The sequence below is a fragment of the Helianthus annuus genome, chromosome 11 (genome assembly GCF_002127325.2).
Source record: "Helianthus annuus cultivar XRQ/B chromosome 11, HanXRQr2.0-SUNRISE, whole genome shotgun sequence".
Taxonomy (NCBI): domain Eukaryota; kingdom Viridiplantae; phylum Streptophyta; class Magnoliopsida; order Asterales; family Asteraceae; genus Helianthus; species Helianthus annuus.
Window position 1 is genome coordinate 130,153,165 of NC_035443.2, and position 27,192 is coordinate 130,180,356.

Below are 27,192 nucleotides of genomic sequence, written 5' to 3' on the forward strand. Positions count from 1 at the left end.
TTTAATTTTTTTTTTATTTTCCATTAACCCTTATCTATTAGTGATTTATTTTAGTATGTTCATAATGTGAAAAAATAAATTTTCATTTAGTATATATGTTTGATAATTGTATTTATATTTTGTATGTTGTGAAGTATATACAAATAGGTGTATAACTATTATAAATTTATTATTAATTTATGAAAAAACCTATATGTATGGAATGTATGTTTTTAATTTATAATAGCTGTTGTATAAATAAAATTATAGAATAATTATAATAGTAAAAAATGTAATTACTTTAAAAAAAAGTAAAATATGTATTTGAAAATCCTAACGTATATCTTTTAACAAACTAATGGGTATACCCGATACCCGATGGGTAATTATCCGATAAATACCTGACGGGTATTGGGTCGGGTATGGGACACGATTTTACAACCGCGTATGGGTATGGAATTACCAATACCCGACCTGAACCCGACCCATTGCCATCCCTATTTGGTACTGTATTCGTTAGATCAAATACTTGGTTTCTTGTTAAACATATACATGTTTTTATTATGTACAAGTTTTATTGTGTTTGTTCACTAGTGTGCATCTCAACCGCATTTCTTTCTTTGGGAGAAGTAATAATGTTTTTATATGTACAAGTTTTATTGTGTTTGTTCACTAGTGTGCATCTCAACCGCATTTCTTTCTTTGGGAGAAGTAATAAACTAGGGTTATCATAAGAACACATAAAAGAGTGTTATTGTGGAGGTGATCAGAAAATATGGCTAACAGACTTAAGTAGAGTAGTTTTTGGTTAAAAATCTTGGAAAATTGATTGTAATAGTTTTGAGTGTTGGATAAAGTTTGAGAGTATTTAATAGTTTTGTATTTTCTAAATATGACGCCCGATCCTCGTTATGAAATGTTGCCTATCATGTTTAAATTAAAATAAGTTTATTCTTAAATGTATCATGATTGTTTCAAAGAGTTATCAAATTGAAGTTTAGAAGTTTTATAGCATAGTGGCATCTTGAGGGTGGGATAAAGCTTTGGGACCAATAGGTCCTGGGTTCGATTCCTACAAGGAGGGTTTTTCCATATTTATTTGGTTTCCTCCTGAATTGGTGTATGCCTAGTGGAGATGGATATGATCGGGTGGTTCCGCTGGTGGCACGATGATACTCCAGTGGTCCGTCAGTGATCCAAATTTGCCGTTAAAAAAAAAAGAGAGAGAGAGAGAAGTTAAGTCATTGTAAAGTGGCAGGTCAAAGGTATGTTCAAGAGTTTATCCTCCATATATATGTTGTCTTAATGGATGTTATAAGATAAAGTTTCATTTATGTTCGTTCTATTATCTTAAATGTAATTTTTTATAAAATATATAAAATGGTTAATATGCTGCACATGTGATGTATCATTTTGCAATCTAAAATCTTTACTACATATGATATAAGAATTTAAAATTATACATAATCAAATATATGTAACATACAAATTACATTGTGAAACAATCCCATTACAATCGAAAACCGAAAATTGTTAGACCTTGGGATTTGAATAGTAAAGAACCTGTTTTTTGGGTTTAAAAAGGTACCTAGAAATGTAAATTGATCGGAACACATCAAAAAATAGACCAGATTGCAGCAGCAGATATAGAAGGACCGGCATCACAGCAAACGCACCAATGAGGATTGGCATCCATAATAAACCCTTATGGTAAAGTACGAAAAAAGCTAACACTAAAAGCGGCTGTCATGGTTACAATAGAGAGGAAAAGAGTTGCTAGACCGAACATCAGTTTTTTGGGTAATGATTCCAAGAAATCACGTTCAGCATACCGAGATGTGAGAATAGATAGGAACATGAGAATTGAAGCAGAAGACGCAAATAGGGAAATGGCATCCGCCACAACGAAAACCATAAAGGTTGCTTTTGAATGGAAGATAGGTATACCATTGTCTTGGTCGTATCCACCCGGAACCGTAAAAGCTGCAGCAAATACTATGGTTGCAATAAGAGCCGCAACAACCATACATTGACTAGCAGTGTGTTTCATCCATTTCTCGCCTTGTGTCATCAAATCCTTGTGTTCCTTTGTGAATAACTCATATGGTGTTAGACCATCTTTGTTCTTCTTTTCCCTATAAGAAGGAGGAATCGTAGCTTCTACTTCCTACGACACAATATATGTATATATATATTAAAAGTTAAATTCACCCTCGTAACACACCATTTAAAAAAAAAAAAGATTAATTGGGGGAAAATATATATCTATAGTAAAATCAGTTGAAAATGTCATGCTTACTCATCTTGCAAGAAAAAAAAAAGAGTGATTGGGGGAAACATATGCACCTTAAACCATAATAACTCTCGTTGCATTTGTAAAGCAACTCCCGAGACATCCTCGAGTCGCTTTTTTTTGCACTCTTCCCAACTAAATGCAACATAGTGTTCTGCTTTTGATCTTTGAGAGGAGTAATCAAATCCTTCATTGAGCCTATCTCATATAATAGGTTGTAGATACCTTCATGGCGATGTTTGACAGCAATGTGAAATATACTTAAGCCGTCATCATTTACTTTCCATATGAGATCTGGATATTGACGGATGAGCTCAACTATAAATTTAGTATTGCCTGTTTCTGCAGCAAGAAATATTATTCGAGAAGAGTATGTTTTAGTTGTGTTTCCCGACGGTGGTACATTTGGAATATTCGAAGAAGTTGATGGTATATTCGAAGAAGTTGATGGTCCTTTGATTAGATTTTGTGTTTCAACATGCATTTTGGCAATATGTCCCGAGACGAGTTTTTGTAGTTGCAAAGCTTGATCATCATTTCCGGTAGCTGGCAGTCGTTTAATTATATTGTTTTGGATTTCAACATGCATGTTCACAATATGGCCAGAAATGAGCTTCTGTAGTTCTTCTACAGTTCCTGAAGCCGGCTTGTTGTCTTGGTTTGTATCTACCGGCCCTCTTAATATATCATCAATTTCTTTCTTAGATTTTTTCGCTATATCTCCCCAAATGATTTGAAGTAATTTCAATGCGTAATCTTCCTTTTCATGCGATTCCCCCTTTAAACAAATAAACGCACAAACTGAAAGCAACAACCAAAACAAGGAGTCAAATAGATGTAGTAGATACTGATGTGATGAGAAAGTTTTAACATGGTAGTCAGTGGCGGATCTAGAAAATCATTATAGGGGTAATGTTTCAAAAAAAAAGGGATAACGAAATCGGAAAAACGTCAAAAAAGGTTAATTTTTTTCCAAAATTTACACTACCGTCGGATCGTCAAGGGATAGCAGAGGCTTAACAAATGGTAGTTACTTTTTTATGTAACACTTAACAGCTAATCATACTAGTACTGAATTTAATATTACTGTATATTATTGATAAATTAATGACAGTTTTATGTATGCAAATGTTATAATAAATAGAATTAATGAGAATCAGTGGTCCGTGAGAAGTGAGAGGGAGCAGGCCAGCCCATGGGAGGGGCTAGATGGAACACCACCAGGGGCCTACTCTTCAATATGAACCAAAAAATTTAAATGGCCCAAACTATCTACACACTTGGTGTGTAGATAGTCACCCAAAAAAGGTGTTTTTTATCCTTATGTACACACCCTGCAGTATCGAACTGTGGCCAAAATGCAGCGTTTTGGTCCGGTTAACCAGACAAAGACTGATGGGTGTCTGACGGGTCTGTTGACCGGACCAAAACGCCGAGCTTTGACCGCGTTTTGGTCCTGTCAACCAGACCGGGTGTCAGTCTTTTGTCTGGTTGACAGGACCAAAACGCGGCCAAAGCTCGGCGTTTTGGTCCGGTCAACAGACCCGTCAGAAATCCGCCAGTCTTTGTTAGGTTAACCGGACCAAAACGCCGCGTTTTGGCCACAGTTCGACACTGCAGGGTGTGCATATAAAGACAAAAAACATCTTTTAAGGTGTGTAGATAGGCAAATTGGTGTGTCAATAGGTACATCCATTTAAATTTCTTATATATAATTTTTTTTTAAACAATGCACATAATGAAATTTAAATGTTAAAACCCAATATATATTTTTAAACCCATCAACTTAGTACCTGTATTATTTAATCTAAACTCATATTAACAAATAAACCCTTATTTCATTTAACCTAATTAAACCCAATAACGTTTAAAGATGTAAACCCAACAATGACACCTTTTTTTTACTCACCCTGTTTTCGAATTTTCAGAATTCTTAAGGAAGACCTGGGGGAGTGAGCCATCGAGGCTCACATTTACGGGAACACTACGCTAGGCTAATTAGTGGTGAGCGAGCCCATGATCGTGGTCACGCTACTGAGCCATTCATGTTAAAAATATTAATTGTTGGATATTAAGTTAATAAGTGATGGTTAAAAATAAATAAAATTAATTGTCTTAAAACAAATTAACGGAAAAAAAAATAATGGAGAAAACTAACCGTCATTCACTCCAATGACTATCCGAGTAACAAACTGTCAAACCACATGAAGCACCAGTGTAATTTACAAAAGTTGGAGACTATATGTGTTATTTTGCAAAACCACAGGGACTATCCGTGCATTTTACTCTTTCATATTTTACACTTTAAATCATATAGTTTTTATATTTTACATATTTGTCACAAACATTTTCTATTTTTAATCCCAATACTTTTTCACTTTCAACTTTGGTCTCCTTTACTTTACATCTTTTACAAATTTGTCGTTTTATGATTTGTTCTAGATTTTGCGAGTTAACACGCTGTAACGCGCGCTTGTGGTTTAACGTTTTTTCGTCAATTTTTTATAGGTTTGACGGCTCTCTCGAAATTCGGGGGTTCTAAGCCGACTTGATTATTCTTTTCTTTGTTTTACTTTTCCATTCTAATTTTACGAGTTAACACATCGTAACGTGTGTGCGTGATTTATTAATTTTACGTTTACTTGGGGCTTAATGATCCCGCTGTAAAGCACGGGTCATAGATACTAGCATTTATATTAAAAATCAAGAATATGTATTATTAACATGTCTTGTCTGATGATAATTCACATGGTAAAAAGATTTACAACAATTGAATGACTATGTTCATTTATGTAACCAAACATATAATACATATAATAGAATGTTAAGGATCCTTTCAAATAATAAGTCGATTATTCCATTATGTCTTACGTTTCATTCTATTAATATTTTCAAACAAATCAAATGTGTTTGGTTTCTAAGGGGATATTCTAATGATTAAATGATTTACTCCACAACTAAAATGTTGAAAGTTCAAGTTATGCAAAGATATATTTATACTAAAAAAATATATAGAAATTGTTGTTAAAAAAATCAAATGTGTTTGCTAAAAACATTTAGCACATACACAAGTATATGTAATCGTGTACAACGATAAAAAAACACGTCGTGATGGTATATTCGAAAGTCACGGAAAAGTTATGTTGTTGTATACAAAAGCCAAGTTATTCGATTTTTTTACACCAAAACGTTGTATAAAAATAAACACGATGGCTACCCTGTACAGCAGGTCGGTTTAAACGTAGATAAAAAAAACATATGTCAATGGTATATTTAAAGATGAGCGCCGGACGATTTTAAAAACGTTTAAAACCACCGGTCAGAAAAAAATCATGTCGCGACGGTATATTTGAAAGTCACAGACATGTTACGTCATATATGAAAGCCCAACTATTAGAATAAAATTTACACCAAACATATAATAAGATAAACACGATGACAACGCATAACAACGGGTCGGTTTAAACGTAGATAAAAAACACATCGCAATGGTGTATTTAGAGATGACGGCTGGGCGTTTTAAAAAACCAAACGGTTTAAAAAAGTTTAAAACAACCGGCCGGTTTAAACACAATGTTACGGAAATTCACGTTGAAACGTAAATAAATGTAAATCGCGTGGGGTATTGATATTAAAAACGAAACCAAATGTACACCAAAATGTATATAAAGATAAACAAAACTGTCGTGCATTACAGCGGGTCAGTTTAAATATAGATAAAAATTACTTCGCAATGATGTATATAGAGATGAGCGTTTAAAAAACCGAATGGTTAAAAAAACCCGATTAAAGTAACCAGTCAGTTTAAAAGCAACATTACAAAAATTCACGTCAGAATATTGATACAAATAACATATGTGGAGCATTGATATAAAAAGCGAAACCCATAAAAATCATATAATAGAAAGTTTGTTAAAAACTCCGAATAATAACTTTATTAAAGTTTAGGAGTTGTAGTGTAATAGGGTGTTTTGTGTTGCGTTTTCAAAATAGATTATGCGTTTTCAAAATAGATTTTGCGTTTTCAAAACTGCTTTTTGAAACAGCATGTAGGTACATGCTTTTCCAAAACTGCGTTTTGGAGGCAGATAATCACTTTTTCATCCAAACACTTTTTTAGATTATTTATGTTTTACAAACGCAGTAATCAAATAATCACTTTAAAACGTAATCCCAAACACCCTCAAAGTGGTTAATGGAAAAAAATATAAATTTATTAAAGTTGAGGTGCGATATGTTAAACTTATTAAGGACTAAGGGGTGTAAATTAAAATTTTTACTAAGCACCCAAAATTGAATTTTAAAAATAAAACACCCAAAATTATTGATTAGTTTTCATCTTAAAAACAAAATGATATTTATTTCGAACCGACTGCTAAAGTAAAACACAAGTAGAGATGTGTACCTGAGTTGATGATTCTTTTGATGAAGTTAGATTTCTTTTCAGAAAATGCTTCCGGCTTTCGAGCTAGTAGTTGAAGTACTTTTTGATCACGAAGTCCTTGATAAGATTCCACAATCCCTAAGGCGACATCTAAACAAAACATTTTGTAACTTCTTTGTTGTGAGGGACATGACTTAAAAAAAAAAAAATCAAACAATGCATTCAATTTCAATACTGCACTAAGGTTCATAATTTAATATTGTATGTAAACTACATTAATCACTACGCAATTGCTCAATAAAAGATTAAAACAGCGCCATTCCTAGAATTTTAGGGGCCCAAAGCGAATTAAAAATTCAAGGCCCTATTTAATTTTTTTAGGCTTGTAATTTCGATTTGTATCTGACATGAAATATATCAGAAAGAAACTTATAAAGCACTTAACCATTATATAAGTTACATGATTTCCCTAATCAAATAATGTTGGGATCTAATACATAAATCAAATCTAAGTTGGGCAAAAGAAGTTAACACTTCAATCTAACAAATAACAACTTACATTATGTGTGAAAGAAATTAAAACATGCTACTTATTTTAAGTATACTATTGTTATTAGTTAGAAACAAATTTTTTAAATAACATTTTACATAGACGTATCATGTTAAAAATTGTGTGGACAAAATATTTTAGTTTATTAAATTAAGAAAGATGATTAAAAAAGATGCATTTATAACCCTTTTTAAAAGAGTAAGTGCGGTGATTAATAATTTTGAAAAGGGGTAGCAGTTGGGATTCGAACCTAGCCCTCTACAAAAACCAAATCTTGTTCTTACTACTAGAACAAATATCACCGTAAATATAACATTCTTTTTTTATAAATATAGTTTTTTTTCAAATTTTGGAGGCTCTATTTTTCGGAGGCCCTAGGCAATCGTCTAACCCAAATACACTAACGGGCCGGTCCTCATTAAAAGGAATGAGAGAAGCTATACCATGCACTCCAAGCAAAAAAAAAAAAAAAAAATAGGTACGGGTGTAAAAACCAACTACATCCAAGCAAAAAACTAGGTGCGGGTGTAACAAGTAACTATATGCCGAAATACTTACCGAACATATCATTCTCGACACATTTCTCAAGCAGCCAACCACGATCCTGAGGCTATACGGTATGGGGGTCGGCCCCGGCCCGTCGCGGGTCGGCGACGGTCCACACACCGTGCCGCCCCCTACCGTCTCCGTCTTCTCCGTCCGAAAAGGGACGTTGGCGACGACGCAAAGATGTGGGCCCCCCTATTAAAATATGACCGTTAATAATAAAAAAAAAAATTAAATTTCTATTTTTTGAATAAAGCCAAACGGCTAGATTTTTAAAATATATAAATTAAACCCCCATTTTCACTATCAAACACCAAATTAACTTCCACAATTCACCATTTTCTCCTATAATTTTTACACTCTCTTCCACTACACTCTCAACCTTCTTCCACATAATTTTCATGGATCCGTTCAACAACCCTGATACTCCCAACACGCCTTCGAACAACCCGAATACTCCCACCAATCCGACCCAACCAAATGTTTTTTCGGTTCCGGGGTATTATCCAACGCTAGAACCGAACCAATTCTCCCAATTTTCATCGAACGCTTTTGCGTCATTCCAACAATCGCCCAACCAATTCACTCAAATCTCCCAAAATCAAGCTCTTCAACAAATGATGATGCGGGGTGCTTGGAACTTTCCACCCGTTCAACCTCAACCGATCCCCACACCCCCCGTTCAACCCCAACCGATCCCCACACCCCCCGTTCAATCCGAACCCGAAGATGATGTGGAGATTGTGCCCGAAACCCAACCGCCAAAAGGGAAAGGAAAACGAAACAAAGGGAAACAAGTAGCGGGTGATCAAGCGTCGAAACCGAAGGCGATTAAATGGACCCCAATCGAAGAAGAAGCATTAGCCAAGGCTTTCCTTGGCACTTCCGACAACCCGGTAAAAGGTTCGTATTTTTTTAAAGTTTACATCTTTTTAAATTTATAAAGTTTACATTTTAAGTTTTATAGTTTTTTTTTGGTTTAAATTTAATATTTTTTAAGTTTAGTTTTTAATTTTTTTTAATAACAGTAGGTTATTTTAAGTTTAGTTTTTAAGTTTTTAGTTTAGTTTTTAGTTTTTTAATTCTTCACAGTTAGTTTTTTAATTTTTAGTTTAGTTTTTAGTTTAGGTTTTTTAATTTTTTAATTCATAACAGTAAGTAATTTTTTTATTATTTTATATGTTTTGTTTATTTAATTTTATTTGTTCGTTTTTATATAGGTAACAATCAACCGGGTGACGGGTTTTGGTCCAAAGTATTGACCAAGTTTCTCGCCATGATGGACCAAGGCCCGTATAGAGATATCGACTCGGTTTCCTCGAAGTGGCGAAAATTGAACTCGGCCATTAATCGGTTTTGCGAGGAGTATAACAAATTATATACAAGTGACCGTCGTAGCGGGTGGAACGACGAGGATGTGTTCAAAATGGCATTGCAAAAGTATAAGCAAAATCATGGTTCCAACTTTCCTCACGTTCGCGCGTGGATGGTTGTAAAAGACGACCCAAAATGGTCGCCCATTCCTAACGAGGTGCCGATGGCGAAACGCCAAAAAACATCGGAAACGGGTAGTTTAAGCGCCGGTGGGTCGGACGCGAGGTGTCACATTAAATTAAATGATGACGCCGACTATGACGAAGACGAGTATAACGTACGTGAACCCGACCGTCCACCGGGCCGAGACAAAACAAAAAAGGAGCGGGCCAAGGGAAAAGGAAAGGAAACGGTGGACCCGAACATGGTTGAGTTTATGGAACACCTAAAAGTGTACAACGACATATCGGCCCAAAAGTCGAAGACGAAGGAGCGGGCCGTCGAAGAAAAAAGCCGTGCATCGGACGAGAAGTTAAAAGAAAAGGTCCGATTGTCGAATGAGAAAATCCGAATCTCCGATGAAAAAATTCGGCTTAAGGAATGGGAAATAATGATGATTAATGTCGAGAACGAACCCGAGCCGAGACGTTTGATGTTGAAAAAACTACAAGACGACATCATGAAAAAGCATCAAATTATTTAACTTTATGTTTATTTTTATTAAGTCTTTTTTTTTTAAGTTTATGTTTTTTTTTAATATTTATGTAATGTGGGTTTAATATTAATGAAAATATTTTATTAGTATATTTGTCAAATGTTAAAAAAAAATAAAATAATAAAAAAAAATAAAAAAAACATGGTGAGGACTATGACTAGGAGCATCCTACCATGCCTTGTAGTTTTGGAGGATGGAGCATCTTAGTGAGGATTGTGACGTGTCGCCTACGTGGCGGACCATCCTCCAAGGATGGTCCATCACCATACCATGTAGTCCGAGTTGTCCAGCCATCATCATTATGTAACTCCTTGGAATTATCGTACAAATACTTCACCACATCCTTATTTCCAAACAAGACCGCTGCGTATAGTGGCATCATTTTTCCATTAGCACCAGCGATTTTTAATAAGTTCTTGTTCTTTTCCACCATAATTTTAACCGTTTTAATATTCCCAGCTACAACTGCTAAATAGAGAGCGGTGTTATGATTCTTGTTTTGCAGTTCCAAGTCTTCATTTTGCATCTTACCCACTAGATTTTTCACAAACTTTTCAACATCTTTTGGTCCTTTTGCTGATGCAGCAACGTGAAGCGGTGTTTCACCGTTTTCAGTAATGCTATACTTTTCCAATCCCATCTCTGAGTACTTATCAAAAATGTCTTTGGCAGCCTTCCAGTCACATTTTATTGATGCTTCATATAAAGGGACACCAATTTTGAGGTATTGTTCTCTGGATCCTTGAAATATTCCAAATCAAACTGTTAGTATTCGTATGGGAGGTTTCAAATTTTAATTGTGCATATCATTTATCGTATAAGAAATTATTAAATAAAATATATTACTTATGATTTATTATAATCTTCTTTTTATTATATATGATGTTAAAGAATCATATACAAGAGAGTCAGTTCGTACGAAGTGTAGGAGAAGGTTTTGGTCTTTGATCAAGTAATTCAGCTGTTGAGATTAAATGGTCCCCAAATCCCAAATGTAGAACTTACGTGACACAAAACAAAGAAACAAGTGGGGAAAGAGCAAAATGGAAAGACCAATATTAGTGACTCATAAACCCATTTCTCTACGATTTTTAAATGGTTATAATTTTTTCATACGATAATATTCATTTAAAAGCATTACACCGTATTAACGAGAATTTCATTCTCTTTAATTTGAATAGGCTATTGTTTTAATTTTCTTACTTTTTAAAAACAATATTTACAAGTTATAATGTTATATGATTTTGTAACGTTACGTGATTATGTTTTTGAATACCCACTACATGATTTCATTATAGTATTTAAGTAAAAACTGATATTTCATGTCTAGTCACGTTGATAGCCGAAAGACAAGGGGGTACATGCACTAATCGGCGTTTGTCTCAATTGCTGAGTGTTATGTGCCTTATGTCCAAGGCTTGATACAAAACTACAATCGAGCCGGGGGTCTCATTGGAAGCAGTCTCTCTATTCTTACGAGGTAGAGGTAAGGTTGTCTACATCTCACCCTCCTCAGACCCTACCTTAGCTTTGCTATTGGTGGGATATACTGAGTATGATGATGATGATTTAAGTAAAAACTGACTAAGTGATTACGTATTAACTATAACTGTAATAAAACACAAAACATATAATATATAATATTTTACGGAATGCCTTATATTTCATGTCTAGTCACGTATTAGGTATAAATGTAATGCAAAACATTAACCAGTCAACCTATAATAATCATGTAATGTTGTATATTACAAATTTAATCACGTAATAAAGTATAAACAATTAACCTCTCATTATTGAATGTGTAATGACTCAATGATTTATTTTGAATGTTTAATCACACATCCTATAAAAACTAAAATTTAAGAAAACTATAGCAATAACCTACTCAAATTAAAGAGTATGAAATATTCATTAATACAGTGTATTTTTTTTTATTTAAAAATATTATCATATAAAAAAATTATAGTGGTCTGAAAATCATAAAAGAAGTGGTTTTTAATCAACAACATTGGATTTTCTAAAAAAACCATTATTTTTAAATGTCTTCTATACTTCATACCAACTCTTTTGTACAATAACCATTCCCTACGTATGATTTGATGATGTTTCATTTTAATTATTCTTACTTATTCTTATATATTTAGTTAATTAGTATTACAAAATACTAATGCTATGGGTTTTCGGTTTTTCATCTTTCTATAGAAATAAAGTATTCTATTTCTGTAGTTTAAAACATTACTTAACCATGTACAACTAATAAAAATATAAAATAATTATGTTCACACCGACGTATCATGAATAAAAAGAGTAAATTGTCATTTTAGTCCCTGAGTTTAGTCCAAATTTCCTGTTTTAGTCCAAATAGTTTTTTTTTTGCCTCTGAGTCCCTGACTTTTCTCTTTTGTTGCCATTTTGATCACATACACTAACTCCATCCAAAAACTCCATCTTTAACCATGGGTATTTTGGGGATTTTCATTTTAAATGTTTTCAATTGCTATTTTGATCCAATTCCAAAAAATCAAAAAAATTCCAAAAAATCAAAAACATTCCAAAAAATTCTAAAAAATAACAAAAATTCTAAAAATTTCTAAGCTGACACCGTTTCAACGCGAACCGTTTCGACCCGAAAAAATCTAAAAAATTCCAAAAAATTTCGAGCTGAACTGTTTCAACGCGAACCGTTTCGAGCCGAACCGTTTCGACGCGAACCATTTCGAGCTAAACCATTTCGAGCTGAACCGTTTCGACGCGAACCGTTTCGACCCGTACCGTTTCGACCCGAACCGTGTCGAGCTGAATCGTTTCGACGCGAACCGTTTCGACCCGTACCGTTTCGACGCGAACCGTTTCGAGCCGAACCGTTTCGAGCCGAACCGTTTTGAGCGGAACCGTTTTGAGCGGAACCGTTTCGAGCCGAACCGTTTCGAGCCGAACCGTTTCGAGCTGAACCGTTTCAACGCGAACCGTTTCGAGCCGAACCGTTTCGAGCTGAACCGTTTCGACGCGAACCGTTTCGACCCGTACCGTTTCGACGCGAACCGTTTCGAGCCGAACCGTTTCGAGCCGAACCGTTTCGAGCCGAACCGTTTCGAGCCGAACCGTTTCGAGCCGAACCGTTTCGAGCCGATCCGTTTCGAGCCGAACCGTTTAGAGCCGAACCGTTTCGAGCTGAACAGTTTCAACGCGAACCGTTTCGACCCGTACTGTTTCGACCCGAACCGTTTCGACCCGTACCGTTTCGAGCTGAACCGTTTCGAGCCGAACCGTTTCGAGCCGAACCGTTTCGAGCTGAACCGTTTCGACGCGAACCGTTTCGACCCGAACCGTTTCGAGCTAAATCGTTTCGACGCGAACCGTGCCTCGAAACGGTACGGGTCGAAACGGTTCGCGTCGAAACAGTTCGGTTCAAAACGGTTCAGCTCGAAACGGTTCAGCTCGAAACGGTTCAGCTCGAAACGGTACAGGTCGAAACGGTTCGCGTCGAAACAGTTTATCTCGAAACGGTTCGGGTCGAAACGGTACGGGCCGAAGCGGTACGGGCCGAAACGGTTCGCGTCGAAACGGCTCAGCTCGAAACGGTTCGGGTCGAAACGGTACGGGTCGAAACGGTTCGCGTCGAAACGGTTCAGGTCGAAACGGTTTAGCTCGAAACGGTTCGGGTTCAAAACGGTTCGCGCCGAAACGGATTTTTTGTATTTTTTTTATTTTTTTAGAATTTTTATTATTTTTTAGAATTTTTTGGAATTTTTTTGATTTTTTGGAATTTTTTTTATTTTTTAGAATTGGATCAAAATGGAAATTGAAAACATTTAAAATGAAAATCCCCAAAATACCCCTGGTTAAAGATGGAGTTTTTGAATGGAGTTAGTGTATGTGATCAAAATGGCAACAAAAGGAAAAAGTCAGAGACCTAGAGGCAAAAAAAAAAAACTATTTGGACTTAAATGACGAATTTAGACAAAACTCAAGGACTAAAATGACAATTTACTCAATAAAAAATTACCTAACCATGTACAACTAATAAAAATATAAAATTATTATGTTCACACCGACGTACCATGAAAGTAATGTCACTGTCAATATTAATACAAAGTACGAAAATAAGACCATGGAGTGGCTTGAATAGAGAGGGTGGAATAATACGTGAAAATGAAAAAAAAAGTACAGAGTGAGAAAGTGACTTAGAAGTAGTGGCGGAACTAGGAAAAATATTCAGGGGTATCTCAATTTTTTTTACCTAGACCCATCCCTGAGAATTCAAGGACCCCAAAAGGGCCCTGTGCAACTAGTAAAAATAGACCCTTAAATTTTCTTTTACTTAGACTCATCCTTAAGAATTCGAGAGCCCTTAGGGGCCATGTGCGGCTAGTGTGTGTATATATAATTACTATGTTACAAACACGTGTTGTGAAACTATTTCTAAAATGCAGAATTGTTAATCAACCTTTTTTAATCTATAATTTATTAGACACTCTCTAATAAAGTGAGAGAATGAAATTATTTTAATTATAGGATCTAAATAAAATTTTATTTTTACTTTCTAAAGGATATGTTAATTATCATTTTTGTATTAATAGGTGTACCACAAACATGAGAACGTTATCAAATATCTTTTTATAAAACTTCAATTGTTATTTAGAAGTTTTATAAAGAACATTTAGTTTGTAATACAAGGAACACACTTACAAATATATAGGAGAATGGATGTAATGCTCTAATGTGGAAGGTTCAAATGAGAAGAAAATTTTTTGTAAGAAGAAAAAAGAATAAGTTTCAACCAATAAGAATGTTTCATTTTACTTCATTTAATATTTGCATTTAATTTTAATGTAAGGGTATATTTGTAAACTTACATAGATCATTAATTTCTAGTATTCCTTTTTCATAGCTAGCTACATTAAATTTATAACTTATTTTCAAAATATATACTTTTCAAAAGATAAAAAAAAATTAATTTAGAGTGTAGGACAAATTACTAGGTGTGTAGGATAAGTTATGAGTTGTGTAGGATAAATTTAAGTATGTGCAGGATAATTTCCGAAATGTGTAGCATAACTTTTTATGTGTGTAGGCAATGAATATTAGTGTAGAGAATAATAGTCTTTATGAGTAATTAATTACTTAAAGATTGAAATAAATGAGATAAAAGAATAACTACTTAATATTTTACAATTATACCCTTTCTTCTTTTTCTTCTCAATTAAATTTTCTTCTCAAATGAACCTCCCCATGCTCTAATATCTTTATCTTTAATTTCATACAATTGGAGTTTAAAAACTGTTTTATTCATATATCCCTAAAATAATATAGATAAAATATTTATATTTTTTATGTTTATATAATATTTCTCTACATGTAAAAATTTGAAAAGAACTATTTATATTTTCCTTATATTATTTTCACCGTTAAAAAAAACAAAGTGCATGATTTTGTGAAAATTATGATTTGTGAGTTGTGAGTTCATTTGTGCAAGTAAAATGATAAATAAATAAAGTGAAAAAGAAGATAGAAAAGTAACGGTTACAATAAATTAAATAACTTAATAAGTATTTAACTAAATGATTGAATATGAGTTAATTGCCCGGATGGTTCCTGTGGTTTTCAATTTTTTCATCTTTAGTCCTCAACTTTTTAAAATAGCGTATATAGTCCCTATGATTTGATCACTTGTTACTTGGATAGTCCCCATATTAGATGACAGTTAGTTTGCTCAGTTAAGTTTGAATGAAATGACCAAATTACACTTTCTTATTAAAAATAATAAAAGTAAAGTAAATCATTTACCCCACCACCATCACCTCCATCACCACCACCACCACCATCACCTCCACCACACCACCACTACCACCATCATCACCTCCACCTTAACCTCATCCTCACTTGTTGTCGCCCATGCTACACCACAGTGCCGCCAATTTCAGTGGAACATAACCACCGCCATTGCCACCGGAGCCGAAGTAGTGGCAATCTCAGATCAAATTCACGGCCTAATCCACCGTCCTACGTTACTTCCGTCACTGCAAACAACCTATTCCTTCAACGGATACCATTTCTACCCGAACAACGTCGTATATGCTCTTAATTCATCCAACTGGTGCACCAATTTTGAACCCAGGTCGACGGGAATGAGTCCAACCCCACAAACAAGTTTCACTTTACCTTTTTGTTTCATCTGTGTCTCATTTTTACTTTTGTTTATGTTTTTAGGGTTTTGTAGACATTTTGTTTTGTTTGCAATTCAGTAAGCGCATACATCTGTGGTGCAATATGTCGTAATAATCTGGATAGCTGGTTTCAAATTATGTAGGCTTTTGATAGGATTTTTTTGTGGTTTCAAATTGGTTTTTTTTGGGTTTGTGTGTGTTTGTTGTGTATCTGAGTGAAAATTCAATTTCCACTAAAATTAGCGGCACGGTGGTGTAGCATGGGCGGTAACAAGTGAGGATGAGATGGAGGTGATGATGGTGGTAGTGGTGGTGTGGTGGAGGTGGTGGTGGTGTGGTGTGGTGGTGGTGGTGGTAGAGGTGGAGGTGGAGGTGATGGGGTAAATGATTTATTTGAATTTTATTATTTGTAATAAGAAAGGGTAATTTGGTCATTTCATTCAAACATAACTGAGCAAACTAACTGTCGTATGATCCGGGGACTATCCGAGTAACAAGTGAGCAAACCACAGGGACTATACATGCTATTTTGAAAAGTTGAGGACTAAAGATGAAAAAGGTGAAAACCACAAGGACCATCCGAGCAATTAACTCGATTGAATATTATTCAAAGTTTGACTTCTGACATTGGAACTAGTGCTTACTTCTCTTTTGTTCCCCCATGCTTCTATTATATTATATTAAAATAACTGGTCATCTTCTTCCTTCAATAACATGGTGTCCCGCTGCAAGTTTCATGTATCCGGAAATTTTGTTTTCCGGATAAAATTTCATTTTATCTAATATTCACCTACACTCAGGGGTATCCTAACATATGCTTAGGGGTATCCCTGATAAATAAAATGGAGATTGAGAAAAAAAATTACACTTCGCCAAAAAAGTTGAGGGGTATCCCGGGCTACTCCTCACTACCACACAGGTCCGCCCCTGCTTAGAAGAGAATAAAAAATAAATAAAAATCAACTAATCAAAACAAACCTAAACTACGGGTATGTTTGGCATGAAGTTTTTAGAAGCTTCTAACTTTAAGCTTTTAAGAAAAAGCTACTACTTAATAAAAAGTCTTGTTTGGTTGAAGGAGCTTTAAGCTTTTAGGTTAGGAGCTTGAAGCTTTTGGTTGAAAGCTAGTAGTAGTAGCGTTTAGAAGAAGCTACAAGCTTTTAGGGAAAAATTGACTAATTTAACCTCTAAAAATAAGGAACTTTTTAATGCACCAACTTTCTAAATTTTTAGTTATGTCTATTTTGGTCATTTTATACATTTTATTAAAAGCTCCAGCTACTCTCCCAAACACCAAATATATCTAAAAAGCTACAACTACTAGCTACCAGCTACAGCTACCAGCTTCCAGCCACCAGCTACCAGCTTCTAGCTTCCAGCCACCAGCTACTTTTGCCAAACATACCCTACACCCACCAATCAAAAGTCACCACCTTACCCCACACATTTACGACCACGCCGGTGAAAATCCTCATGCCCCATCCACAATGCCGCCTTCCTCGCCATACGTGGGGTGATGTTCCCGGCGTGGACGGGCTTCGACACCCTTTTTTCACGCCTACTCTCTATGGTCTAAATATCTTACATCTAAATTAAAGAGACTAGTGGAAACAAATATGGGATCCCTAAATTACCGGTAATCAGATCTGAATGAGCTAGTTTAAGTTGTCTTGGTGGTGGCCCTGAGTTAGCATGTGAAGCACCCTGAATATTGATTTGCTGCTGTGTCTGTTGCTGTTGGCTTAAGAGTTGGTCCTCGTGTATTGAGGGTAGCTGCGCACCAGTTTGGCTCGTCATCTGCACAACTTTAAACATTAAAATCTATTTATTCCACATCAAAATCAGACAGATTAAGAGAGTTTAGTTGATAGTACCTTTACTTCAGAAAGACTAATTTAAACGTGTGAAGAAATGTAATGGCCGGAGATGTGATTATTTGAAAATGCACTCTACCATCTATATAGAATTTCTAAGTAAACGTCAACGTATGGAAAATAAATAGGTATTTTTTTCAATTATTTATTTTACCTAGTATAAGCATAAGACATTTTAAATAGAATAAATTATTATTTTGGCCCCTTTGGTTTAACAAGTTTAACACTTTCAGTCTAAAAATGATTATTTTGACATATTACACCCTGATATTGCATTTTGTAAAAGTTTTGCCCTCTAACACTAACTTTGTTATTTTTTCCAATTTAGTGTAATTATATTTTGGTCCTTTTACACTTTAGGACAGTTTATATAAATTAAAAAGTATTTTGAAAATTTAAGAGTATATATATATATATAGGGAGAGGATTATGAGAAAACTACATAGAAAACTAGAAAACTAACTAAAAAAGCCTAAAAAAAGCTAAAAAACATACCAATTTTTTTTTTACAATCTAATAAAAAAATCGTTATTTTTTATATATATAAAAAATTTGTTGTACTGCACATGTGCATTATATTTGTACTACACATGTGCACTATATCCGTTAATCCGTATAGTGCACATGTGCAATACAACAAAAATTATTATTTTTTTTTTTGAAAAAATTTTTCCATGCATAAAATATAGCGATTTTTTATAAAAAAATTGGTATGTTTTTTAGATTTTTTTAGTTAGTTTTTTTGTTTTCTCATTTAAACTAATTTTCTCATGATCCATCCCCTATATATATATATATATATATATATATATATATATATATATATATATATATATATATATATATATATATATATATATATATATATAGGGTAGGGTTCATGCGAGAACCACCTTTATTGCAAGAACCGTGAGAACCAATGTGAACACAACTAAAAATACCTAAAAAAAACATAACCCCCACCCTTCCCCCAAGCTAAATGCTAAAAACTAACCTCCCCCCCCCCCCAAAAAAAAAAGCCTAAAAAAACCCCACCCCCTACCTCCACCCCCACCCAAGCTAAAATTCTAAAAACTAAACCCCCAAAAAACCTAAAAAAATCAAAAAACACACAATTTTTTTTAATATTTTTTGCATAAAAATCGCTACTTTTAGTAGCCAAAATTTTTTTTTTAAACATATTTCTTTTTTGGTAACGAAATCCAGCGATTTTTTTATAAAAAATATTAAAAAAATTGTGTGTTTTTAGCTATTTTTGGTTGTGTTCTCATTGGTTCTCGCAATAAAGAGTGGTTCCTAACGGATCCTTCTCATATATATATATATATATATATATATATATATATATATATATATATTCAAATTAACAATAACCAACCCTCAACCTTATACTTTTCCCCTCTTGAATGAGTTTTCTTATTTGTATATTTAAAAAAATATTTGTATTTTTTAAATTTCTTATTGCTATTTTTTAATTTTTATTGTTTAATAAAACACGTTCTAAATGTATAAATAAATATCTTTTCTAAAACTTTTTGTCTTTTATTAACGTCTTTTTTAAGATCGTTCATTTAAAAAAATAGAATTGTTAATCTTTTTTTCAAATCTTTCATTTTTTGACAGTTCGTTTGTTCTTCAATCTTCTTCGACTATAACCACCATCCTCATCTTCGTCTGCTTGACCAACATGGTCGTTGCCGATTGCAGCACCAACCGCCACCACATGTGCCGACGGTGTACAACAACGATTGCAACACTTTCAACGATTACCTGAACAAAAGTTTCATCTCTGAATGTTTAACATCTTCAACAACTAAATAACATAAATTTAACTAACAAACAATATTAAAAAGAACGGTAAAAATGAATTGTTTAAAAAATTTTAGAAAAAACGAACGACTTTAAAAAATTGAATTAAAAAATAAACGATAAGATTGACTGTTTAAATAAAAAGGTTTAAAACACAAAAGATTTCAAAAATGATATTTATAAAAAAAAAAACAAACGGTTAAAGAAAATACGTATTTATTTGTATATCTAAAACGTATTTTATTAAATAATAGTCGTGAAAATAATGAAAAAAGAAAATTGTCTCTTACATATTAAATGAACTTGGTAATTTACATGAATAACCCATAAAGTTTAAAAAGATTAAAATACCCTTACATTTAACTGGAAAAAATAACATAGTGTTAGAAGTTAAAACCAATACAAAATGTAACATCAAGGTTTAATATATTAAAAGATTATTTTTATGTTGAAAGGGTTAAACCGGTGAGATCAAAGGAACAAAATAGTAGTTTACTCTCTTAAATATTTGTTAATAATCAGAGACTTTTCTTTAATCACATTACGAATCAATTTATACAATTATTGAATCTATACTATATAATAAAAGAAACATATGGGAGGACATGTGTCGAATTCCCCATTTTTTTCTCTAATTTAGTTGATATCCTTTACGTTTAAAAATAATTTATATATTTCCTAACTGATAAGTGATAAACAATAATTATAGATAAGTTTTATTTTTTATTTTACCTATTCTTTAGGTCTAATTATTATTTATATATTTTCTAACTGATAAGTGATAAGCCATATTTATAGATATTGTTTATATATTTTCTAACTAAATTCATTTTATTAGTTTACAAATTTCATAATGTTATTAAAATTCTTAAAGTTATGTCTTTCTTTTATATTCGTACTAAAGAAAAATTAATACATTCATGATTTTATTATTATTATTATTATTATTATTATTATTATTATTATTATTATTATTATTATTATTATTATTATTATTATTATTACCACCGTGGTAAATGTATTATTAGTAATATGTAGTTCTAAAATCAAGATGTTACACAAATGAAACTACATAAAAGATAATCGGCTTATAACGGCTAACACTATCATGAAGTGTGATAAATGTGTTCTTAAAAATTATCTACCAAACTGCATAAAATACTTTTATTATTGTTGTTGTTAGTATTATTGTCATTTTGCATCATATGTTATAATTTGCATCATATGTTAACTATATTTATTTTTTCAACCCGTGTAATACACGGAGTTGTAACCTAGTTATCTATTAAAGAGATTCTGTTTAATATGATTGTGCTTATTTCGTGGTAATTATAATTACTGAATTATCTATTAAAGAGAGTCTGTTTAATATGATTGTGCTTATTTCGTGGTAACTAGTATTTTGCCCGCCGCGCGTTGCGGCGGCGCGTGACGGGTGGAAACATATAGTAAGACAAAACACGATTCGTAAAACGCAGTGCGTAAAACACAATTACAAAAAAATGTAAAACACAAAGGTAGACACAAAGTGTAAAACACAATGCCTAAGACATTTCGTAAAACACAATGCATTGGCATTTGCAAAAGTAGGAGTTGTAGTCTAGGGATTACAATTGCAATTTTTTTAAAGTTGGGCGGGTGTGTAAAAATGGAGTAATAGTGCAAAAAAGCAAAGTCTAAAAAAGACAAAGTGTAAAAGCATAGTGGTGGTGGCGGAAATGTGTAAAAGATGAGGGGGTGTTAGTGGAAATGTAAAAGAGGAGGGTTGGTGCGTAACTATGTAAGAGCTAAGGGGGTGATGGTAGAAAACCAAAGTAGAGGGTTGGTGCTAGCAAAGTTTGAAAGATAAGGTTGTGGTTTTGAAAATTCAAAGTAGAAGGTTTAGGGACTAAATTTGCCATTTTATGAAACTTTGAAGTTACAGAGTCAAGGGGCTAAAATTGCAATATTATAAAAATAGGAGGACAGGGAGACAAAGCCGGTGGAAAACCCACCGCCTTTATCCTTTAAGATTGTATAGAATTTAACTTTACTCAATTTATTTAATACTTGCAAATGTGCTCTATGTTTTTCTTACATTACGTATTTTATAATACTACTAGGTTTATCACCGTCGCCGTGTTGCGGCGAACTTCTTTTATTATTTAGTCTGTGTTTACATGTGTTTTGAAATCACTACAAGCGCGTTGCGCACGTAACCGTTGACAAGATAAAAAGAAAATATAGAAAAAACACTAAAAGATAACCGAAAGAAAATCAATAAATAAGTTGTATGGTAATGATGTTGTTCGTATGAAATCTGTGGTCAAAAATAAGCAAACGGTACTGGGTACCGGTACCGAATTTCCCGAACCGAAAGATGTTAAGTACCAAGTCGGTACCGACTTTTGGCGTTCCTGGTACCGATTTTTACCTTCATATACCGGTACCGTAACTGGTATTTTCGGTACCAGTATTGATTTGGTATCGATTAGCACCGAGCTCATCCATACCCTTGAAACTATAAAAAAGAAATCATTAAAAGTTGAAGAAAATCTATGGCACCCGTGATCAAGGATGAGCAAATGGTACCGGGTAGCAGTACCGAAATTCACGAACTAAAAGATTTTCAATATCAATTCGGTACCGACTTTTGGCGTTTTCTATACCAGGCTGATGCTGGTTTTTACCTTCTTGTACCGACACCGAACAGAATCGTACATGTATTTTATTATAATATTAAAAGTAGTATTCATTAATAATAATAATAATAATCATGGTTGCAAAAGTCGCTAGGCGCTCCCTAGTCGGTCGACCAAGGAGTTGAGAGTAGTCGGCATAGGCGGAGAGTACTCGGGGAGCACTCGGACATGTTAAATTATAAAAAAATTAGTTTTTGAAAATTAAATATATGTCTAATAACATAAATTTACTAATATTTATAACAAAATACGTGAAAATGATATTCATATAAATTATGTTTTATTATTTTTTAAGTCAAACTCGGCCCGAATTGACTTACTAGATCCGATTTTGGCCGAGTTTGACCGCGTTTGATCGATTCCGAGTAATTAGGCGGAGTTAGAGAAAGTCGCCTCGGCAGCCTACCTTGTAGCGACTACTTAGGGAGTACTCGGCCTTGGAAACCTTATTTTACAACCATGATAATAATAATAATATATAAGAAGAACTGTTCATTCAGTTCTTCTATTATCATATATGAATATCAAAAGTACTCTTCATTCCCGAATTAAAAGATTTCTAATATCAATTCGGTACCGACTTTTGGCATTTTCTATACCAGGCTGATACCGGTTTTTACCTTTTTGTACCGATACCTTAAAAGATTTCTAATATCAATTCGGTACCGACTTTTGGCATTTTCTATACCAGGCTGATATCGGTTTTTACCTTTTTGTATCGATACCGAACAGAACCATACATGTATTTTATTATAATATCAAAAGTATTTTTCATTAATAATAATAATAATATAATAGAAGAACTGTTCATTCAGTTTTTCTATTATCATATATGAATGAATATGAATGAATATATGAATGAATTGACAAAAGTATATTAAGATATCACAGATTATGTTTTCATAATCCATTGACCTTTTGTCTATGTGTACACATGCGTACTTAACTTAAATCCATTGACCTTTTGTTTTTGTGTCCACATGCATACTTAATTTTTAGTGTAGGTATGAGCAATTAAACTAAATCTACAATTGATGGTTCAGTTTAAGATTTTTGTAATCGATAGGTGATTCTCTACGTTCTTAACTCCCGTCTCTTTATTTACTCTTGTATTAATGATATGGCCTATATATAATGATAACACGTAACACGTTGTTCTCTCGCATAATGCAACTACTACACATATGATCGTAAACTAGAAGTTTATGTATCATGATTATTTACTTAATTGGCATGACTGGTTAGACCACACCAAGTCAATGATGATGTGAAACATAATGAAGAACTAGAAGATTCTTCAAGATATTAATTAGCATGTAATGTTTGCTCTCAAGAGAAATTATATATTTGCAAAAATAAACGAGGGTGTGTATACCTAACTATTCTGGAAGCGATTAACGGATATGCATATCCCAACATGATACCATTTAGTTTTTTTTTCTAAATCGATGCATCGTATAAATGGTTATCAAATCCACAACCTGAAGCTTGTGTGATTGTGGCTTAGCTAATGTGATAGTAAGCACATTAATCCATATTGGTATATTTATTTGATAATAGTGAATTTGATTCCCAAGTTATTAACGATCATTGGAATAAGTGTTATTGTTGAGATGATCACTAAACGTTTACTATTGGTTACAAAGCCAATGATCATGAGAGGAGCAAAAGTTCACTTAGGTACATGTAATTTTATATATAGTACCATCAATTCACATCAAGCCAATAAGTTATAGTTCTCCCCATACAGTTGGTTTTTGTTCAGAACCAAAGATGTCTCATCAAAGATTTTGGTTGTGCGACATATATTGAAACCCATCCACCATACCGCACAAAGACAGGACTTCTAAAAAGTTTGAGAATATGTTGGGTATAAATAATCGTCTATGATTAAATACTTAAAGCCATTAGTGAGAAATTCGTTTATGGCTCGTTGGTTTTCACTTTAGTGAATGAATGTTCCTAACATTAGGGGGAGATAACAAGCAGTTAGAAAGTGAAAAGTGAAATGACTTATCATGTCATCTTGATCCTCAGACTATAAACTATGAACTAGAAATTTAAAGTATAATTCATTTACCAATATTAAAGAACAAATTACCAGACAAGTTCACTAGCCTAAATAAAGTGACTAAGTAAGTCATATAATCAACTGCTTATGCTCCAGTTATATTTGTGTCCCAAGAGGACAACCACATATTTTTGTAATGAGTCTATTACACGCATAAAGCGTGGTTGACTAGTTGATTCCAATAATAAAATTTCTCGAAAATTGGAACAAGTAATTAAGATGGTCAATATGTTATGGTACCATAGGACTGACAATCCCGTTATCGGGCTATCCACTGGATTTGGTGGATAGTTTGGGGGTAACGACAGAATCTATTATTTTAACAAATCATGTGTTGATTGGTTAGTCGAGTTAAAAAGGCCTTTCAGGGTCTTTTAAAGATACCACATGGGTGGTATAGTCGAGTCACACAGGTTTGAATGTGTTCATTAAAGAATGACCAAAAGTTTTCAAAATTAAAACACGGACGATTGACGATTGGTTTATAACACGGACGATTGATGATTTGTTTATAACACGGATGATTGAACAATGGTTTATAACACGGACGATTGATGATTTGTTTTATAACACGGATGATTGAACAACTGGTTTATAACAAGGACAAATGTTTTCAAACGATGTTATGCAACGATGTTTACTTAAAGATATAAACCATACGAAGTTTTCTTTCAAAGACGATTCACTACTTGGTTTTACAAAACAAATGTTTTCGGTCAAGATTCATGGCTACAAGGTTTTCTTTTACTTATATCAACTTGTAAAATTGATAAAACATATTGCAATATCAAACACTTTTTGATTTCAAGGTACATACTCGACAACTCTCGAAGTTGGACGAGGTATTGCAATATGAATTCAAGGCCATGAATTTGACATACAAAACCTATGTACTCGCCAGCATTTTATGCTGACTGTTTTTCACATATGTTTCAGGTTCTATTACGTGATGATTGTTGATTGCTTACTTCACTTAGGATAGACGCGGGCTTTAGTCACTTAAAAACTTGAAAGACAATTTTTGTGCTTATTTGGTTTGTATCAAAACAATGAGTCTATTAATAAAATAAAACAAAACTTCAATTACCATCTGTTGTGAAACAATGATTCTATGACATGACTCCCCGACGTTTCCGTCGCGGTTTGTTGTATTACGCGGTCGGGATGTTACAGCAAATGAGTTGGGCTACAGAATATTATATATCTTTTTGCTGGTTAGTCTTCTTATTTGCCATTTATTTTGTTTATAGTTTTCTTTTACCTACATTCATTGCTCAATGACACGTTAAAGATGGCAATCTGAGCCATTTACTTATTTCTGGGCTAGTTTGGGTCATGTGTATATATAATTTCTTGTGTTACAAACATTAAATCATGCGGAAAAGTTAATAGGAAGGCAAGCACATATGTATTTAGACACGAAGCAAGAGTTTCTACCATGGCTGCGATTCTTGAGGATTAGTTATGACCTGAACTATGATGTTGACCCGTTCATAGAAGAATGGAGCTCTGTAAGATTTTTTTTTGTTTATCTAGCAATTTGTATATTTCTGTCTCATTGATTATTTAATATCTGATGTATGTATTCTCATTGATGGTCATACAGCTTTTTATTCTACAACATGAAGCCCAAGTATGTCGTTACTTTCAGTTTCGTGATTGACTAATTAGATATACACGCTTTTATGAAATGTCGTAAATAATTTCAGGTGGCCTTACTGATTACAGCTTTATAGTAATTCTTATTGGTGCTTTTGGTAGGAACGAATGGCCTTACTGATTACAACTTGACAACAATTTTGATGCTTATGTGTAAATAAGCTAATGGATAATCACACCCTTACTCAAATGGGCTGGGCTATAAAAATTTAACTAAAAAGAAAACTGCTCAAATGGGTCGAACACGTACTACTAGAAAATGAGCCTAATGTAACTTTTTAGATGCAACTTTTTTTAATTGGGTTGCATTTGACTCTAACGCAACTTTACTCAACATAAAGGTTGCATTAAAATATCTAATGCAACGGTTTTCATAAAAAGTTACAAACTTTTATAAAAAGTGCAACTTTTTTCTTGAAAGGTTGCATATTTTTTTGAAATTTGCAAGTTTTATAAGAAAAGTTGCATATTTTTTGAGATTTGCAACTTTTATAAGAAAAGTTGCATTGTTAAAACTTAGGCGCAGACCCTAGTGTTAAAAAAGTTGCACGATTCATTAAAAACAATAAAAATATAGAAAGTCTTGATTTGTAAATAGTAAAAGAAACTCCATTATTATTTGGTGACATTAAAATATGCCTTTTAATAAAATATATGGAAAAATAAGTTGTCGACAGATCTCACGAGAAAAAAATTATATCTTTTAGAAAAATAACAAACAAATCCCATGAAGTCTAAGAAAAATATATTTTTAAGAAAATGATAAACTAAAAAATAATTGTTATAAAACTTTTGATGAAACCTCAGCAAATGTTATTTTTGAAACGTTATCTGTATATTAACTCTCAAGGTAGGTATGTATGGTTAAGTTTTTATTATTTTCGATTATATTTACTCACGAAATATTAACAGATGTCGGCTTTGGCTTTGAGGTGAGTACGCCGCAATACATCTCATCACAAGCGAGTTCGACACAAGGCACTTAACCTTTTGTCCGATTTTTCTTTTTATTTTTATTAATTCAACTATCCAGCTAGCTAGTGTTAGGGGGTGTTTGTTTCGCATGAATTCAATGGAATTTAAAAGAACTGGAATTTGAATTCTATCTCTTAGGGTCTGTTTGGTATGGGGTAATGAAATGGACGGGGGA

The 27,192-nt window shown here is 33.4% G+C and overlaps 3 protein-coding genes across 5 annotated transcripts; 1 reads left to right on the forward strand and 2 right to left on the reverse strand.

Annotated features, from left to right (window-relative positions):
* Positions 1-1,431: 1,431 nt before the first annotated feature.
* LOC110883389 lies at positions 1,432-17,964 on the reverse strand. Of its 3 annotated transcripts, XM_035980292.1 has the most exons (8): positions 17,823-17,964; positions 17,583-17,745; positions 16,815-16,875; positions 9,954-10,515; positions 7,765-7,947; positions 6,678-6,806; positions 2,326-3,073; positions 1,432-2,146 (listed from the first exon to the last, which is right to left on the reverse strand). In XM_035980292.1, exons 5-8 carry the CDS (start codon positions 7,769-7,771, stop codon positions 2,140-2,142), a joined length of 891 nt encoding a protein of 296 aa, XP_035836185.1. In that variant the 5' UTR covers positions 7,772-7,947; positions 9,954-10,515; positions 16,815-16,875; positions 17,583-17,745; positions 17,823-17,964; the 3' UTR covers positions 1,432-2,139. The 3 variants fall into 3 exon arrangements, 2 of the variants coding, with proteins under 2 accessions (XP_035836185.1, XP_035836184.1); XM_035980291.1 differs by lacking the exon at positions 16,815-16,875 and having other exon boundaries at positions 9,954-10,522; XR_004873179.1 differs by lacking the exons at positions 1,432-2,146; positions 2,326-3,073; positions 6,678-6,806; positions 7,765-7,947; positions 9,954-10,515 and having other exon boundaries at positions 16,350-16,875; positions 17,387-17,745.
* Positions 1,685-2,050, reverse strand: LOC110883250 (ankyrin repeat-containing protein ITN1). Its single transcript, XM_022131054.2, has one exon. It carries the CDS (start codon positions 2,048-2,050, stop codon positions 1,685-1,687), a length of 366 nt encoding a protein of 121 aa, XP_021986746.2.
* Positions 7,996-9,784, forward strand: LOC110886456 (glutathione S-transferase T3-like). Its single transcript, XM_022134263.2, has 2 exons — positions 7,996-8,655; positions 8,973-9,784. The coding sequence occupies exons 1-2, from the start codon at positions 8,154-8,156 to the stop codon at positions 9,767-9,769; spliced, it is 1,299 nt and encodes a 432-aa protein (XP_021989955.1). The 5' UTR covers positions 7,996-8,153; the 3' UTR covers positions 9,770-9,784.
* Positions 17,965-27,192: the final 9,228 nt, after the last annotated feature.

Bases quoted from the DNA above. Each gene is read 5' to 3' on its own strand.
- LOC110883250 (XM_022131054.2), bottom strand. From the start codon at position 2,050: ATGACACAAGGCGAGAAATGGATGAAACACACTGCTAGTCAATGTATG.
- LOC110886456 (XM_022134263.2), top strand. From the start codon at position 8,154: ATGGATCCGTTCAACAACCCTGATACTCCCAACACGCCTTCGAACAAC. The intron at 8,656-8,972 runs GTTCGTATTTTT...GTTTTTATATAG, and splicing joins TTCCGACAACCCGGTAAAAG to GTAACAATCAACCGGGTGAC.
- LOC110883389 (XM_035980291.1), bottom strand. From the start codon at position 17,745: ATGACGAGCCAAACTGGTGCGCAGCTACCCTCAATACACGAGGACCAA. The intron at 10,523-17,582 runs GTAATTTAGGGA...GAATATTTCAAG, and splicing joins TCATTCAGATCTGATTACCG to GATCCAGAGAACAATACCTC. The intron at 7,948-9,953 runs GTAGGATGCTCC...ATATTTTAATAG, and splicing joins CTCCAAAACTACAAGGCATG to GGGGGCCCACATCTTTGCGT.